Source organism: Leopardus geoffroyi, chromosome E3 (genome assembly GCF_018350155.1).
Source record: "Leopardus geoffroyi isolate Oge1 chromosome E3, O.geoffroyi_Oge1_pat1.0, whole genome shotgun sequence".
NCBI lineage: Eukaryota > Metazoa > Chordata > Mammalia > Carnivora > Felidae > Leopardus > Leopardus geoffroyi.
This window is the reverse complement of record NC_059340.1, coordinates 20059719-20076504: the sequence shown is the minus strand read 5'-3', so window position 1 is coordinate 20076504 and position 16786 is coordinate 20059719. Positions and strand designations below refer to the sequence as shown.

At 55.8% G+C, this 16786-nt stretch overlaps 1 protein-coding gene across 1 annotated transcript in view; it reads right to left on the bottom strand.

The window, feature by feature from the left end:
* Positions 1 to 16786, bottom strand: part of GTF3C1 (general transcription factor IIIC subunit 1) — a 75079-nt gene that overhangs the window by 23701 nt on the left and 34592 nt on the right. The window contains exons 9-21 of the mRNA XM_045460773.1: positions 16221 to 16533; positions 15422 to 15636; positions 12923 to 13059; positions 11713 to 11866; positions 9107 to 9210; positions 8169 to 8353; positions 6455 to 6733; positions 6064 to 6209; positions 5280 to 5377; positions 4683 to 4779; positions 4394 to 4571; positions 968 to 1109; positions 451 to 586 (exon numbers count right to left, since the gene is read on the bottom strand). Coding sequence (XP_045316729.1) covers positions 451 to 586; positions 968 to 1109; positions 4394 to 4571; positions 4683 to 4779; positions 5280 to 5377; positions 6064 to 6209; positions 6455 to 6733; positions 8169 to 8353; positions 9107 to 9210; positions 11713 to 11866; positions 12923 to 13059; positions 15422 to 15636; positions 16221 to 16533 — 2184 coding nt within the window. The remainder of the gene's footprint in view (positions 1 to 450; positions 587 to 967; positions 1110 to 4393; positions 4572 to 4682; positions 4780 to 5279; positions 5378 to 6063; positions 6210 to 6454; positions 6734 to 8168; positions 8354 to 9106; positions 9211 to 11712; positions 11867 to 12922; positions 13060 to 15421; positions 15637 to 16220; positions 16534 to 16786) is intronic.

The window sequence follows — 16786 nt, the reverse complement described above, 5'->3', positions numbered from 1 at the left end:
CAGCCAGGTCACGATCTCGCGGTCCGTGAGTTCGAGCCCCGCATCAGGCTCTGGGCTGATGGCTCAGAGCCTGGAGCCTGTTTCCGATTCTGTGTCTCCCTCTCTCTCTGCCCCTCCCCCGTTCATGCTCTGTCTCTCTCTGTCCCAAAAATGAATAAACGTTGAAAAAAAAAAAATTTTAAAAAGGAATACCTGTCCGTGTGACAGAATCAGTTAGAATCCATTGAAAAAAACAAAAAACAAAACAAACAACAACACTGGCCAGGCAGGTATTTAAAGGGCCTGACGTGCCTTCAATACATACGGATGTAAGTACTTGTGCCTCTGGTCAACTTTGGTTTTACCAAATCAGAAACAGCGAGCCGGGAAAGGGCAGGCAGGGTGGGCAACTGCGGCAGCGGCTGGGGAGTGGCCCGGGGATGCGTGTTCCCCGTACCCCCCGAAGCCCACCTTCTTGGCCTTGTTGATGATGTAGCTGGTCCAGATCCAGTTGCGCTTTAGGTGCCCGTAGAAACTAGAATCGAGGCCGGCGGCTCCCAGCCCATCCCCGGGGATCGAGCCTTCATCCACGACCTCACGGCTCCCCCTGAGAGGTGGGAAGTAAACGGAAAGAGAGACCTTCTTGGGAACTGAAAAGAGAGCCCGCGACATGGTGGAGGTATTTTTCCTAACTACCTTTTACCTTCTTGGTAACACGTGACAGAAGGGAAATGCTTGTCCAACCCCAGAATTTTACGTAAATTTCCCAACTTCTGAATTGTGGCAACCAAGTTTGTTCTGTTTTAACAGTATGTGGGCCAAGGGCTGGCCGGGGCCAGAGGGGCCCGTGGCCGCCAATTTGCGGCCTCTGCACCAGAGACGTGGGCGTTCCCGGCCTGACCTGTGTGGCCAGATACCCAGGAGCTGGAGCCTGTGGGACTGCACTTGGGGGCGGGGGGGGGGGGGGGGTGGGGGGGTGGGGACGCACGTGGTGTACTCCATCAGGGCACACTTGCGCTCCAGATTGTGTTTGTCGATGGCGCTCTCCTGCTCCTTCTGCAGACTGCCCTCCTCATCAGTGCCCTCATCCTGGGTGCCGTTCTTCCTGATGCGCGGGTAGCGCACCACACCTGAGAGAGCAAACGCAAGCTTCCCTGGTGACCGTGTCCTGCTGTGGCTCCGGCAGGCCGCCTCACAGCCGCGGGCAAGAGAAAGATTCCCTTCCTGTGACTCCGCTCACCACCGCGGGACAGGCTCTGAAACTGGTAGACCCTCTTCGTACAAATGCGTTATCATAGATGTCAGGGGGTCAAACGCTTGGGTGTGAACCCGAGTAAAGGATTTGTACTCTGGCTGAACTCCACGAGGGAGGGAAGGCAAGCCAGCAACAGGAGAGGCCAACGGCCGTGGGGGGATCGCGAGCAGAGGAGCCCTGGGGCCTCCTTCCTCAGGGAAAGCCTGTGGAGCTCCTGTGTGCCAGCCCGGAGGAGGCGGTAAGCAAAAATGATGCACTTGGCAGGGGCCGTGGGGTCAGGGTCAGCAGGGATCTGGGCAGATAGCTCAGTGCAGTGTCCCTGGGCCAGGTGGGGTCTGGAGGACAGCCAGATGTTCTCTGAGTGTCCAAGAGCTGCATTAACACAGTTGAGCAATAGCGTTCTATAAAGGCACAATAAAGAAAACTGTGTTTCTTGCAAGAAAACATAAACCGCTATGAACTGTTGCTTGAGTAAGGCAAAGGAAGATTCTGGTGATGTGCACACTACCAAAGATGGTCTTCTAACATGCTCGACTGGAGACATTGGTCTGGGTGGGGGCGGGGGGTTGCGGGGGAGCCCATGCCCCACACTGCTCGCTGGTGTTTACATAAGACACGGGGTTCAAGCTCTGCTTCAGCCCGTAATTTGTTGGTGGTGGTGTTCCTGGCTTAGAAATGAAGAGGTCAACCTCAGAGAGGTCTTCAGGGGAGCTCAAGGTCACACATGTGAATGGCTGGTTAAGCCTAGGAGGACTTAAGGCAATGCTTCTCCTGTGTGCTACCTCGCTGTGAGTTCGAAATGCAGATTTAGGCCATCCCCACACCTGCTGAATCCAAAGCTCTGGACAGGGCCCGGTAATCTTCATTTTAACAGTCTCTCCCAGTGAATCTGCTTGGTGATACCCATACCCATGCTTGGTGAGCCCTTGCTCTGAAGGATGCTCATGTCTTATTATATGGTACTTTCCCCTTAGTCCTTGGGGCAGAACCTCCTTGAGTGGTTTTTTTTTTTAATTTTTTTTTTTTAACATTTATTTATTTTTCAGACAGAGACAGAGCATGAAGCAGAGGAGGGGCAGAGAGAGAGGGAGACACAGAATCCGAAGCAGGCTCAAGGCTCCGAGCTGTCAGCACAGAGCCCGACGCGGGGCTTGAACTCACCAGCCGCGAGATCATGACCTGAGCTGAAGTCGGACGCTTAACCGATTGAGCCACCCAGGCGCCCCTCCTCGAGTGTTTGTTAAATGAAGGGACAATCGGTGCCTGCTTAATGGACCCTAAGCCTCCCCTATTTCTGCTCATGAACACTAAAAGGGATGGAAATTCACCAGTTGTCAAGCCTCAACAACTCTGGTGCAAATAACATACCGGTTCACAAATTTTTATCTGGGTATAAAATGCAGAGGAATTAGGGCACTCTAAAAATCTGAAATGGTAAAAGCCTAGCTTACTGAATGCCAGAGGATTCTATGAAACACACGAGTTCTAAAACCTGTCTGGACCCATTACATTAAAGGTTCTCACTGCAAGGGTTCATCACCCCGCCAACAGTAAACAAATCTAACAAACACAAGCGAGCAGTGTGGGTCATGGGCTCCCCCGTAGCCCCTCGCCCCCATCCAGACCTGGGCCTCCGGCTTTCCAAGAAGTGACGTGCAATGGTGACCTTTCGGCTCTGTGACAGGAGCAAGGGAAGAGGGCTCCCCTCCCAGGTTCAGACCGGACATGGCAGTCCTTCCTCCTAGTAGAAGTGGCACGAAGAGACCAGATGGAAACTGGCTTGGAGGAAAGAGCACTGGTCTATGGCCTTGCACAAAGCCTCCATCTAGTCAACCAACATTCACGGGACGTCGACTGTGCACCAGGCACTTTGAGACACCGTGGGGATGGAAGCCAAATCTCCTGTGCGCAAGGAATCCTCAGAAAGAGCAGCTGACAGCATAAAGGTGCTGAAAAGGCTTCCTCAAAGAGACGATGCTTGATGCACGAGTGGTCACTGCCAGGTGAACACAGGTCAAGGGACATGGCAGGGATAGGAAGAAGACACAAGCAAAGGCCTGACCCCCAAACCCGACTCATCCGACCTGCTGGCCAAATCTGTTCAGTTCTTCCTCCAAAACACCTGCCAAGCTGCCCCCCTCCTTCACTGTCACCAGTGGACATCTCTCTGGGACAGGAGTCACAGCCCTGTTTCTACTCTTGGGGTCCTCCGCTCGTTCCCCACCCAGCAGCCAGGGTGAGCTTTGAAAAATGGAAGGGGCGCCTGGGTGGCTCAGTCGGTAAAGCGTCCGACTTCAGCTCAGGTCACGATCTCACGGTCCGTGAGTTCGAGCCCCGCGTCGGGCTCTGGGCTGATGGCTCGGAGCCTGGAGCCTGCTTCCGATTCTGTGTCTCCCTCTCTCTCTGCCCCTCCCCCGTTCATGCTCTGTCTCTCTCTGTCTCAAAAATAAATAAACGTTAAAAAAAAATTAAAAAAAAAAAAAAAAGAAAGAAAAAAGAAAAATGGCAGAGATCTTGTCACTTCTTGCCTACAACTACCCAGCGGCTTCTTCCTGCTCTTAGAATAAACCCGAACCCCGTACCAAGTCCTACAGGGCCCCCAGAGTCCTGACTCCTCCCTGCTTCTCCAACGGCAGCTGCCACTCTCCTCCCCGCCCTCACCAGCCTCTTGCTTCTCCCAGTGATGCACGTGACGTTCCCACGCCTGTACTGCTCTTCCCCGGCTCTGGGCTCCGCCTCAGCCTTCAGAGCTCGGCTCAAATGCCACCCCATTAAAACAGCCTCCACTCACGCCCCTGTATACTTCCTCCGCAGCATCTGTCTCAACAAGGGACGTGGATCTGTGTGTCTTCTCTGTTGAGAACTAAGACTCAGGAAGGCAGGGGTGCGTGTGTCCGGGTCAGGCCCAGGAATGACAGACACCAGGTGTGCAACAAACACCTACTGAATGCACGACTGAATGAAGACAAAGCAGAGTGGCCTGGGGGCCCCCCTACTCGAAGCCCATCGCCCTCCTTCCTCAGGGAGCCCCAAGGACACTCTAGGTCTCTGGAGAACAGTTTGCAAACCGGCGGCGACTTCTAGTTTCTTCTTGCTCTAAACCCCACTGATGGCACAGAGAGCGGGGAGAACAGGGAGCCCCGCAACGACAGACGGTACCTAGAGGGGTGTTGAGGCAGACGCACTGCAGGTCAAACCAGTAGTTCTCCACATCCTGCATGGACTTCAGGACATAAAGACGCCTTTCGAAGGGCCGGCTGCTGCGGGCCAGGTTGTAATGTGGGTCACAGATGGTGGTGTCAACGATGACCGCGTTCTTCTTCAAGAAAATGAACACCTAGGGAGACGCGGACGGGGCGAGGGGGGAAGCTCAGAACCACGGCCGGCCAGCTGTCTGGAAACTGCTTGGCCATCAGGACCCCCTTCGTTTGGGCACAGGACACGTTACCTGGTCCTTGTCCTGAAACTTTTCCGTGGGGCCAAACTGCAGCAGCCCCATGTGGCACAGCCTCTGAAGGTTCTCCACCACAGAGAAAATGTAGCGTCTGGAAAACAGAGGGGAGCGGCGGGTTCCGGTGCCAGCGCACTCGGCCGTGGCCAGGGGGTCCGCGTTGGGCGAAGGCGTGGGACTCGCTCGTGGCGCCCTCTTCTGCCTCATGGGGCCTGACCTGTGCAGAGACCCGGAAGCCCCTTCCCGGCACCCGACCAGGGCAACGGAGCGTGGATCCGACATGGGGTTTTGATTGAGAAGGAAAAATTAGCCAAAGGAAAAAAAAAATGACTCCGAACCTCGCAGTCTTTATCGACAGATTTTACTTGAAAAGAATCTTGAAATTAAGTGACAAAATTCTCCAGCCCCCACTTCGAGTGCCTCTGTGCTTTATCCAGAAGGCTCACAGGGTCACTGAATGAATGAAAACCCTGAGTCCTCACAAGCTGGGGGGCAGAACCTTTTTCTGTTCCTGGGGAACAATTATTCAGAACCCTAACTTCAAGGGGCCCACTGGGACTGTCACCCAGCCTGCATCGTTTTCAGGGACCTTACCTCTTGTACAGAAGCTGCTGTCGGATGGGCCTGGGGAGAAAGCGGATCAGCGTGTGCTTCTTCAGAGGGTCGTTCAGAAACTCCTCAAGGTTGTCTACCTAAGAGGTCATTTTCAAGATCAGCTTACCCTCAAGGCCAGGGTCAATTGCAAGAACCGTGAAAAAACACACACCACTCCTTTCTGGGCAGCAGTCTCTCTGAACCTATTGTCTCCTTTTCTGGTATTTACCAAATTTCTAGAAGCATATTGCTACAACATAATTATTTGTCTCTTTCGATATATCTAATTGATCTAACTTTAAGTCTTTCAAGTATTTCCTTTGACACACCAAGCAACCATCCATCTATCCAGCCAATAATTTATCTATGTCTATCCAGCCACCCTGTTTATCCTATCTGTCTATCTATCTACCCCCCCACCCATCCATCCATCCAAGCTGTCCATCCATCCAATCATTCTCCATCACTTACCTACCTGTCTATCTACCCACCCATTCATCTATCCATCCATCCATCCCATCTCTCCATCCATCCATCTCATCTCCATCTATCCCCCTTCCCTTCATGCCTCCCTCCCTTCCTACCTTCCTTCCACCCGCTCATCCATCCACCCAACCATCCACCCATCCAATCCATCCTTCCTTCCTTCCTTCCATCCGTCCATCCGTCCATCCAGACAACCACAAGTCTGGAAGTACTGTCCCTTGACCAGGTGAGTGTAGGTCCTCTGGTCTAGGCTGAGGGACCATCCCTCACAATAGCCCTGGGAGTCATCATGATGTACCTTATAACTGACTTGCACAATCTGAATGAAGATGGAAAGAGGCAGGCAGAGGAGAATGTCACTGACGAGAGCCCAGCCGAAGCCAAAGTCCTTATGGACAGGGATGGGAGGGACATAGCGCATCCATGAGGCTTCATCCACATACACTAGGAGAGAATCAGAGTCAGTGCTGCAGGCAGGGTGCCAGACATGATGGTGACATCATCCCGGTAGGTCCGGATTCCCTCTCACCACAAACTCGGGCAAAACCCTACTTGTCAGGCAGGAGGCCCATGGGTTCACAGAGTCTAGATTATGACTCTACTTTGATGGGGCGCTGTGGGGATTCAGCCAGCTCAGATGAGAAGGATGAGGAACCATTAGGACTCCCCTCCAGAGGGCAACAGCTCACCTTTCTCCGTGGGGGGCTCCACTTCAGTCTCCAGAAAGGTTCCCCCTAGGCTGTCCTTGGGCAGGGCGTCAGAGGAGGTCTCCATGTAATTTCTGGAGAAGGGCCGGACTCCCATCCTGCCTGACTCCTGCTTTCCCATTCTTCTTTCACTGCCAAGGCCCAGCTTTGTCCGCACATGGCTGGCAGGGTGCCCGTAGATTAGGTACCACAGAAACATGTGTACCACCCGCAGGCGAGGCATTTTGGGCAGAAATCCTAGAGAACGGCCAAGTCCTGGAACTGAGGCAAGAGGGGGTGGGGGGAGGGAATGCTTGAAAACTCCCAGATTCACTTCAGTTCAGTCCACTCAAACTCACAGTGAGTGCTGTTTGGACTCTCACAGAACTTACTTTCTAATACTTTTTAGGTATTAACAAGATACCTAAAGTCACAACGACAGATGGAAACGGCTGGTGCAGAGAACCAGTGGGGACGTGGGAGGAGGGCTAGAATTCCACCTAGAGGGCAAGTAAGGTGGTGGTGGTGGGGGGGACACGCAGGGACTTGGGGATGTGCACCCTGGGACAAACGCAAGGTGCCGGAGGTAAGTGTGTGCCCGGCACATACCGTGGAGGGCCAGAGGCCGGAGGAGTGGGGGGGGGGAGCAAGGAAGGAGGAGAGGGCAGTGAGCAAGCCAGAGTGTGACAGAGGAGGATACCGCCACACAGAGCCTGACAGGCCTCCGCACGGGGACCCGGGCTTGACAGGGCTGTGCAAAACACCCCCACATCGGGGTTCTTTGAAAGCATCCTGTTTCTTTGTTGACACAAATAAAGTACTCCTTGGCTTTTCCCAAGGAGAGAGAACAGGAGAGAAAGGAAGGAGCCACAGGATCAGGGAGCGAGGGCGAGCGGGCAGAGGCCCTCCTCCACCGCCGTGCCCACTCGAGCAGCATGCTCACTGCCTTCTGTGTGGCCAGTGCGTGGGCCGATCTGCTGCCCCGGCACTGGCCCCGGCCCTGGGCTCCCACGGACTGCGGTTGCTAACCATGGAACACCCCGGGACCCGCAGAGCAAAGGCAGGCCTCCTGCGGTGATGTGGCGCACCGAGGGAGGTCACACACACACACACGCTGTCTTCTGCCCCGGGATCTCAGGTCTGCTGCGCTGCGCCCACACTGGGCCACGGCCCGTGCCCCATGAGCCGGGAGAAGAGTGACGCGTACCTGGCCGCCTACACTGGGCCCGCACACTTTCACACTAGGGCGGCTCGACGGGGGCTGAGGGAGGAGGCAACCCTGTCAGAGAACGGACTCTGGGAAAATGACACGGTGTTCAAACTCATCAGTGACTAGATCTACCAGAAGGTCTATGGGGTCGGGAGGGACGGAGGTTTTCTGTGGTGTATGTGGTTCATATTCCAGCCCAAGGATGCGGAGCAGAATGAATCTTTGTGCCTAACTCCTCTCGCTAGGATCTAGCACAGTTTCATCTGAGTCTCAGACTCAGATGTGAGGCCCACTGGGCAGAGACCATGCCCATTTTGCAGATGGGGGTATTGACGGCAGCAGAAGTCACGTGGCCAGCCCCACATGACCCAGCTAGCCATGCAAACCTGCTTCCTCGGACTCTAGCCGAGTGCTAGACTGCAGAACACCAAGTGACTCACACGCCATCATGCAGCCAACCCCAACCACCGACACACCATCAGACGTCGACGAGAAGCTGCTTTTTACCTACAACAGGGTGATAATTTTTCAGCTGGGTGATGCCCATTTTCTCATCCGTTTTTTTCACCCGTGCAGTTTCTGACTTGGAGGAAGTATTCAGCTGAGAGTCTCCTGATCCGCTCGGACCCTCTTTTTCTGGACTTTCTTCTTCAGCTTCTGCTGGAGGCGCTGGAGGCTGGACCACTTTAACCCTGCAGTTCAAATAGAAGATCAATGCCCTGCTGGGAGGACCAAGAGCTGGGAGAAAGGACAGGGTCTGTCCTGGCAGATCAGATGAAGCCACTTGGCCCTGGAGTTTCAACCTTGGCTGCCCGCAGGAGCCAAGCAGATGCTGTGCATGAATAAAATGTGTCAGGTCACGAGATGTTTGGGGACGACAAGGGCTGCGGAGACCTGCAGAGTGTGCCCCCACCTCCAGGACAGCCTTCTGAGAAAGGCGGCCCAACGTGCGGGTCCTCTGACGCTTTCAGAAATGCCAGAGGTAACGGATTTGATGGGAAATCAATCAGCAGCCAGTTCAAAGTACGTGAGCCAAGGTCTGCAATCCACGCGGAGCCCTTTGCCTGCCCATCAGCCATCTCCAGGTTAAAGCCGGCTAAGAATTTTCTCCCATCCCCGAGTTTTCTCAGTCCACGAGACACTTCACAAGATTAGAGAAGGCCTCAGAAAGGCCACTGGACTCATTTGGAGCCATTAGGGGACTGAGCGAGCCTCGCACACACAGGGCCTATGGTTCGGAGTGCTCTGTTGATGCCGCGAGGCAGAGTCGAACGAACGAAATGAGGACTTTGTTTTTTCTGAAAACTCAAGAAATTGCTCCTAAGCCCGTGAGTGTGTTGATCTCACACGAGTGCGAATAAAGGGTGCTCGTGAAAGCTGCTCCAGGAAGGCCACAGAGACCCAGGCGGCTTCCCTGTGAATTCCCGAGGGGCGCTGCGACTTGCCTGTTTGCCATGCTGGAGTTGGAGATCCGGAAGCGCACCTGCTCGATGGCACTCCTCACGAGCGGGTCATTCTGGTCCATGGATGGGTGCACGACCAGGTCCACCTGCAGAGAGGGTGGAGCAGCGTCCCACAGGGCAGGGGGGGGAGCCGAGGGACACAGAGCTCTACGGCTCAGTTCCTTGCCGGAACACTGGCTGTGCCTGCTTTCACTAACACTTCCAAGAGACACGTGTAAGCCCGGAGCAAAAGGTGTTGCTGAACGGTCTGCCATGACAATTTCTGGCACCAAAATCCCTCCTCCAGCGACCGAGCGAGAAGGCTCTGTCATCGGTGACGTGCCGCTCTGCTCGGGTGAGTACTTTCTGGCCTGGAGCCGGAGGGACCCGCCCTGCAGTCCCCTGGCGGGGCTGTCCCGGCCCGGGGGCTTCCGCAGCTACCTGGTGGCCCGCTCCTGACGCCCCCCTCCAGCTATCTGAGAATTTCCCACAGTTGTTCGTGAATCCTGAGGCCTCCCATCTGGAAAAGGTAAGCAGCTTTCATTAATCTCCCCTCGCCGAGAGTGCCACCGTGGGACTCCTGCCAGGCGCACTTGGAAACCGACTGGCAGAGGGTGTAGAGCTGCTTTTGTTATTTTACTTCTGCCAAGGTACTGGAGCTGAACGGCTAGGGCGGTTACCATTTCCTGAGTGCTGTCTAGGAGGGCAAATGGGAACGGCCTGGGGGAGCAGAGGGGTGTGAGTGCGTTGGCCGGGCAGGATGGCAGGCCCTGGGGCCAGGGGCCCCGGAGAGCCAGGCTTCTCCTCCGTCTCTGCCACTGGCAGGAGAGAGCAAGGTAAGGTCTTCTAAACGTGGGACTCTGGCCATCAGGCTTCACGCCGAGAAGGCCAAGAATGCCCCGAGAGAGGCTGATCACAGGGACTGGGAGGCTCGTTTGTGAAATGGGGGCCCCTCCCCCACGCCCTGCCAACTTTTCTGGGATTTTGTGGGGCGCAGAAGAGGCGGTTAGGTAACACCTCGGTGTCCTTAAAAGCCTGGTGCAAATACAAGGCATTCCTATTTCCCCACTGTCCACAGCCGGATGGCTCAGCCACCTCCCCGAAGGCCCAGCAGGCAGTACAGGACGCAGGAGCAAAGGCCGAAGTGGACGCTGCCACCCGGGGCAGAGGGGTGTGAGTGCGTTGGGGGATCAACGTGCCTTCGGGGGATCGGAAGGCAGCCTGCCGCTGGCGTGCGCTCGGTGAACCAGAGAAGGAGCTGCTGAGCTACTTAAGCTTATTCTGGAGGCAGCTCGTCCCAGCTGGAAACGGCCGCCAGCACGGTAGCACCGGCAGTGCCCCGCGGCAGAGGCCCCCGTGCCGGCGCCTTCGCTTTCAAGATGGTGCTTCCCCGCCCTCACCCCTCACCCCTGCCTCCACACCGCCTGGTGGATGCCACACTAGGCCGAACGGGAGCCGGAGACACAGTGGGCACCTGTGGGAGCCGCCCCTCTCCACTCTCAGACTGGGGGTGGGGGGGGTGGGGGGTGTTCTTGTCCTCGATCACTGTCCCAAGCAGGATGCCCGCATCTGAAGCAACTGCTCTGTGACGAAGCACAGAAATCGCAGGTGCTGCTGCTGAGGGGTGGGGGCTTTTGTGCTCCGATGACAGAGATCAGCACACGGACCTCCTGCCCGCTCCAGGAAAGGAGTGGCAGGCCGGCGGGGGGGCAGGAGGAGGCAAGGCCAAGGGGCCCCGATGGCAGGTATAAAACCTGATGAAAGCTGCCACCCTGGAACGGCAGAAACGCTTTAAGTCACTTCGTACATCGCTCTGTTTTTCAAACCTCGAACGTCTCAAAAAAGTAAGATAAAGTAAAAAAAGCCAGAGATGACCTTGCCAGCTTATTAAGGAAACAAAACATTAAGGCACGGCTTTCTTAAGGCAGAGGTTTAAAACGTAGCCAGAAGACAAGGTCAGGCAAGTGCATGCAAGTGACTGTCCCCGCAGCAGCTTCCCTATGGTCCCGTGCCCAGCAGGGCGATCTCAAACTACTCTGCCCCTGAAAAATGGAGGCCTTGGAGTATGAGCAGGGCTGCTGAGCTACGGTTGCTATGGGAATGGCCCCAAACTTTAAATCTTACAGAAACAGATAAACTGAGACAGAAGATCTATGGCTCCCCTGCCAAACCGCCCCGGCACTCGCTTCCTCGGGGACGTCTCCTCGGATCTCGGTGGAAACTGTTCTTGCTGCCTTGTCTAAACCTTCCACCTGCTAAATGTCCACCTGCTAAATGTGGCTTGATGTCGGCCAGCACTGCCCTGCCGAGCTCCAGGGAGTCCTACTTGCCTTCCTGTCGTTCAAGGCTGGGCTGTGGGCCGGACACCTGCTCTAAGGCCGGAGTGTGCTGCTCTGAGATCCAAGCAAGTTATTCCCCTTTTCAGTGGCCAACCTCCAAAGAAAATCGGCACGGCCCCTGTGACCCAGATGGGGAGGCACAGGGAGAAATTCCGAGTTACTGGCAGCAAAGGAATAAGTGAAATCTGACGGGGGCACAAGAGAAGCCGGTCAAGGAAACTTCCAACGGCACGGGGCTGGCGCGGTGGGCGTCAGGAGAGCCACGCGTACCTTCTTCTTGATTCCATCCTGAATAACCGTAGTCCGGTACAGTCTCAAGAGACCTTCCTCGGACAGGTTCCGCACCAAGCGGACGATGGACTTCTTACAGCACTTGGTAGACACGCCTTCTTGCTTCTCCTGATCCATGATCATTTTCTGAATCCTGGGGTGTCACAAAATAAGAAGTTAATATTCCTAATCTCAGCGAGGAAGATCTTTTTCAACCCCCTTTCAACCCAGGCAGCTGAGAGCCTGCCTAGTGGTAACCAGCAGAAACTCGGGAGAGTCAGAGGGGGGTTTCGCCATTGAAGGGCTGACTTCCGGACACGTTACAGTCAACTCTTTTAGCGATAAATGAGTTAGCTAAAGACGAGCCGCCAAGCACAGCAGTGTCACATTCTGAGCCTTTCACCAGAACCTGACGATGACGGCAAGGACACTAAGCGCCACAACGGAGATGTCTTCATCCGTCTTTGGGTTAATTTAAGGCCCGAAGGATTGTCTAATGTACTGTCGCCGACACTCTCAGGTCCGCAGCTCTTTCTGATTCCTCTCCTCAGACATCTTACTGAGTCACTACAGGGATGTTTCTAGCTCACCCACTGATCATCGAATGGCAGGGCCGGAAGGACATTCGGACGCCCAGCCAACCCCCTCACTGCACAGACGAGGCCACAGTGTCTGCACACCGTCTCCCCATTCCCTAGAGAACGAGTGGCTTTGACGCCGAGTGCCTCAGAAGCCTGAAGATGCCGCCCAGGAGGCAGCGGTGATGGTGGGTTAAAGGACCCCACCAGAGCGCAGAGCCTCTCCGTGAACAGAGCCACCGCAAACACACAGGTTCCACCCGCGTCTCTTTGTTTTTGCTTCCATGTAAGATTGCATTTGAACAAAAGGCCCCATGCTGACCTCAGAAAAGTTCGTAAGCTGATGCTGTTATCTCAGTCCCTCCTCCAAGGAGAGAGGAACTCTCCCCAACTTCCACTTGTAGCTCAGTCACTCCCTCCCCACCTAGCATCTCGATGTTCTGCAATGCCTACACTTTCCGAACCACTAGAACAGATGCTGAATCCTTTCTACCAGACAGGGATGCCACGAGAGTCTATAGAGCAGAAGACGCCAATGCCTCTCGGTCATTTCTGTGGCTTGTGACAACGAGCTGGCCTGAGATTTACTGTCAGTGCAAGACAGACAGACAGACAGACAGATAGCTCCTTACGTGAACAAGCTCTCGATTAAGCGTAGGTTGGTGACGGCTTCTATGATCAGGTTCCTGCGTTTGAGCAGCCGGTAGGTTTCGTGGGGTTTGTCTTGGCCCGGGCCGTGCTTCCCCGTCTTTTGGGAACTGCCACTCTCCTAGAGCGAGGACCGAGAGGACAAACATACAACAGGTTTGGCAAGGTTAGGGGGCCAGACGCCATTCCTGTGGGTGCGCTTTGCCTCACGAGGGAATTCCTATGCCCACGTTTCAAGAAGGAAAGTCGAGAGGGCTTGTTTCTCTGGGAATATGGGACGGAAGCAGAGGCAGGCTTCCGGGACCAGGCTGTCCCTAGGTAAGTCAGGATGTGTGCCCAACGACAGACGAAGGGAGAAGACAGATCCGTGTTCTGTCTCCCATTCCTGCCAAAGCTTCCATGAACTTGTGCCATCTGCCCTAGGATCAAATCTGTGAAGCCCCAGTGTCCCTGAAGGGAAAGGAAATCCTGACTCTAACATACTCCTTGCGGATCACTCAGCACAAATGAACCCCCGTGGTGGCCCGGGGCCTGTTTTGCCGGATGCGCTCCTCACTTGCAGAGACGCTTCAGGAGAACGAGAATGTCCCGCTGTCAGGAGCACCGGCTCCAGGTCACTTCCTGGCTGAGTGCCGGGGCTTCGGGAGAGGAACGATTCTTTCCTGAAGGGGGACCGGCTCAAAAGGGCTCAAGATTCAAGAAGGGGCCCGGGAGAAAGACCTTTGTGCTCCCCTGCACTGCAGAGCAAACATTTTGGGGGTGGGGGGAGGGGACCTATGAGTAAACTGGCCACGTGCTGTGGGGCCGCTGGAGAGCATGGTGAAGAACATGCTTTGCCAATGGCCCTCCAGATACGTCGCTCGTGCCCTCTTCTCAGCATGGATGTAGAAAGGACAGCATTCTGCCGTTACTCTGGGAACAGATTTCTGGGAGAAAGAGAAAGAGCTGAGCTGGGCAGCAAGCGAAGGAATTCTGGGACCCGGCAGGAGCACGCTACCGGAGACGTGAGCCGGATCAGAAGGCACAGCAGGGGCGAGGGTGTGAGCAATGCAGACAGACCCTCCAGAACCTGATGGGATCCACCTGCTGACAGGCCCAGCTTCTTCAGTTCGACACAGACCCAACCAGGACTTGAGAAGTTATGGCGCCCAGAGCCTCGGAAAGGGCTGAAAGGTTCTAGAACAACCCACGGAAAACGTTCGCACCCTGCGCCCCATCGCTTCTGCCACGGGGGTGGTACCAAAGCACAGGTGTCCACACCAGGAAGGGAGCAGCACGGGGGGAGCCCCGCGCACATGGTTTCCAGTCCTCACTGTGTCATTCACTGAGCGGGTGCAAGTCACTTGATCCCGGGGGGCCTGCACTGTCTCGTCCCAGCCCAGAGACAACGCTTCTCTCTCAGGGGTGTCCGGAGGTCTCAGAGCAGCAACAGCCCCTACGGCCGCCCGGTCACAGCTGTGCACTGTGCTGGGGGCCCCATCCTCTGCCAGGGCGCTTCTGAAGCCCAGAGCCCAGGCGGTGCCGCTGGCAGCATCTGAGGCACGTTCGAGTGACCAAGGACGGCGCAAGGTGCCCCGAATCGCATCATGAGAACGGCGGGCCCGTGTCAACTGCCTTTCTAATCCCTCTAATTACGTGAATGAAAAGCATTGGGTTCTATCGCATCTCTGACGCTGGCACACAACAGTGTTTGGCCAGCACGCGCTAAGCAGTTTTGGCTTTCTTTTTATCTATTTTAGAATTAGCTTCCTTTTATGGCAAAGGACGTTGGCCTTTCAAAGAAGGCAGGGCTTCTCAACACTGGCACTGCTGACATTTGGGGCTGGACAATTCTCTCTCGTGGGCTCTCCTGCAGGTTCTAGGATACGTCTCCGCCAGCCACGGCCAGACGTCCCCCGGGGGCCCAAATCGCCGAGAGTGGGAACCACTAATCTAAACGAACGTTCCCTCCAAAATAAGTTTTACGTGAAGAAAGCAAGTCGTTGGAGATTCAAACACCGTGTCAACAGTGGTGCGGGTGCTTTCTGGTTGGGCAAAAAGGCAGTGTATAAATGAGCACCGTGTTACTTCCTGCGCAGGACTAGCCCACCGCCTGGCACAAAGCGAACACTCAGCATGCAGCGCTTTTCCTGTTACTGATTTTGTTGTTGCTGTGACTCTTTGTTTTCATGTCTATTTATTTTTTTTTGAGAGAGAAACAGAGAGAGCGAGTGAGAGAGAGAGCATGAGGAAGGGGCAGAGAGAGACAGAGAGAGACGGAGAATCCCAAGCAGGCTCTGCACTGCCGGCACAGAGGCTGATGTGGGGCTCGATCCCATGAACCATGACATCATGACCTGAGCTGAAACCAAAAGCTGGACGCTTAATGGACTGAGTCACGCAGGTGTCCCTGCTGTGATTCTCAAACACGGGACCACGAAGGCCAAGGTCCACCCGCCACAGGCCCCTGCTGGACAAAAGGCATCCCCAATGTGAGCCCTCACCTTCGGGTTTTCAAGCCTGACCTCTTCGATCACGGTCATGTCGCCACTGTTACTCTCCATGCAGTGGGAGCCAAAGGGCGCGCCAGGGTACAAGGAGGCGCTGGTGTCCAGGAGGCTGTCTCCGCCCGCAGAACTCTGGCAGGCCTTCTCCTCCGCCACCGCTAGGGAGGAGGGCAGCTGCTTCTTCAGTGGGTGGAGGTTTACTTTCCAGCCACCTGCAGTGGAGGGGGCGGGAGAGGCATGAATGAACGGTGGCCATACGGAGGGACGGAGAAAGGGGCACTTACGCTCGCCCAGACAAGGCCCACGCAGGCCAACGATTCCTTCTGGTTGGTTTGAGGATGGGGGGAGGACCCAGCCAGCAGCGGCGACGCCCCTCCCCACCCCCCGCCACCACCCCGCACTTAGCTGGATACCAGACTCGCAAGCTTGTCTTCGTCTCCACCCTCCGCGTGTTTAAAAAAGTCTGTAACTAAACTAAAAACTTGGGGGCCCTCAGATCGCTGGAGAGAAGGGGACAGGGGAAGTTTACTGGATTCCATCCCTTGAATGGTAAAGACACCGCAAGACAAACCGAGTATCTGCCAAGGGGAACTGCCTTGCCAGCGGCCAGGGGACAGACCACGTGACCATCTCCTCTAGACACAGGGTCATGTGACCGTGTCCCCAGTCAGGACAGCACCAAGGGCGCCCTCAGGTGCTAAGTGAACGGGCTGTTCTCTGAAGACCCCCGGAGCAAGGGAGGACTGGCAGCAGCTCAGACCGAGGCCCCTCCCCGCGGCCCGAGAGCACCCCGTACCCTTCGCTGGGGTGGAGTGATGAGGCTGGGTCCCGAGACCGGCGCCGAAGCAGGCTCTCCCGTCGCCCTGGGACACTCTGCCTTTCCTCTTGCTGCTGCTGCCGCGCTCCTCTTCGCTGTCTGAGTCGGAGAGGAAGCTGTCCTCCACCTCGGGCAGGAGGGACTCCTCCTGCACCGAGGCCAAGCTCACTGTGGTCAGCAGCTTGCTTCGGGCCTTCTCTCTCTTGTACTGCCGGCTGAGATCGCTCTCTTCTGCAAATACGCACGAGATGTACTTGGTGGTCCGCTGCCGGCCCTCGTCCTCCATGAAACCCTGGTGGGGAGGAGACGGGTTGAATCGCATCTGGGGGGCGCTGCCATACTCGGGCACACGGGAGAGTGGGGGGCTGCGGTATCTATCTCCTGATCCTTCCCGCACCTCCCCTGTCACCACCCAGGCCCCACGTCCGCCCAGCTGACGCTCCGTCGCCGTCCGCCTGTCTGGCTGTCCCTCAGGTGCCGTTTCCACAGGCCTGTCGGAGATGGGTTTTCAAACCGCAGCCCTGAATGTGTGTCTGCTCTACAGG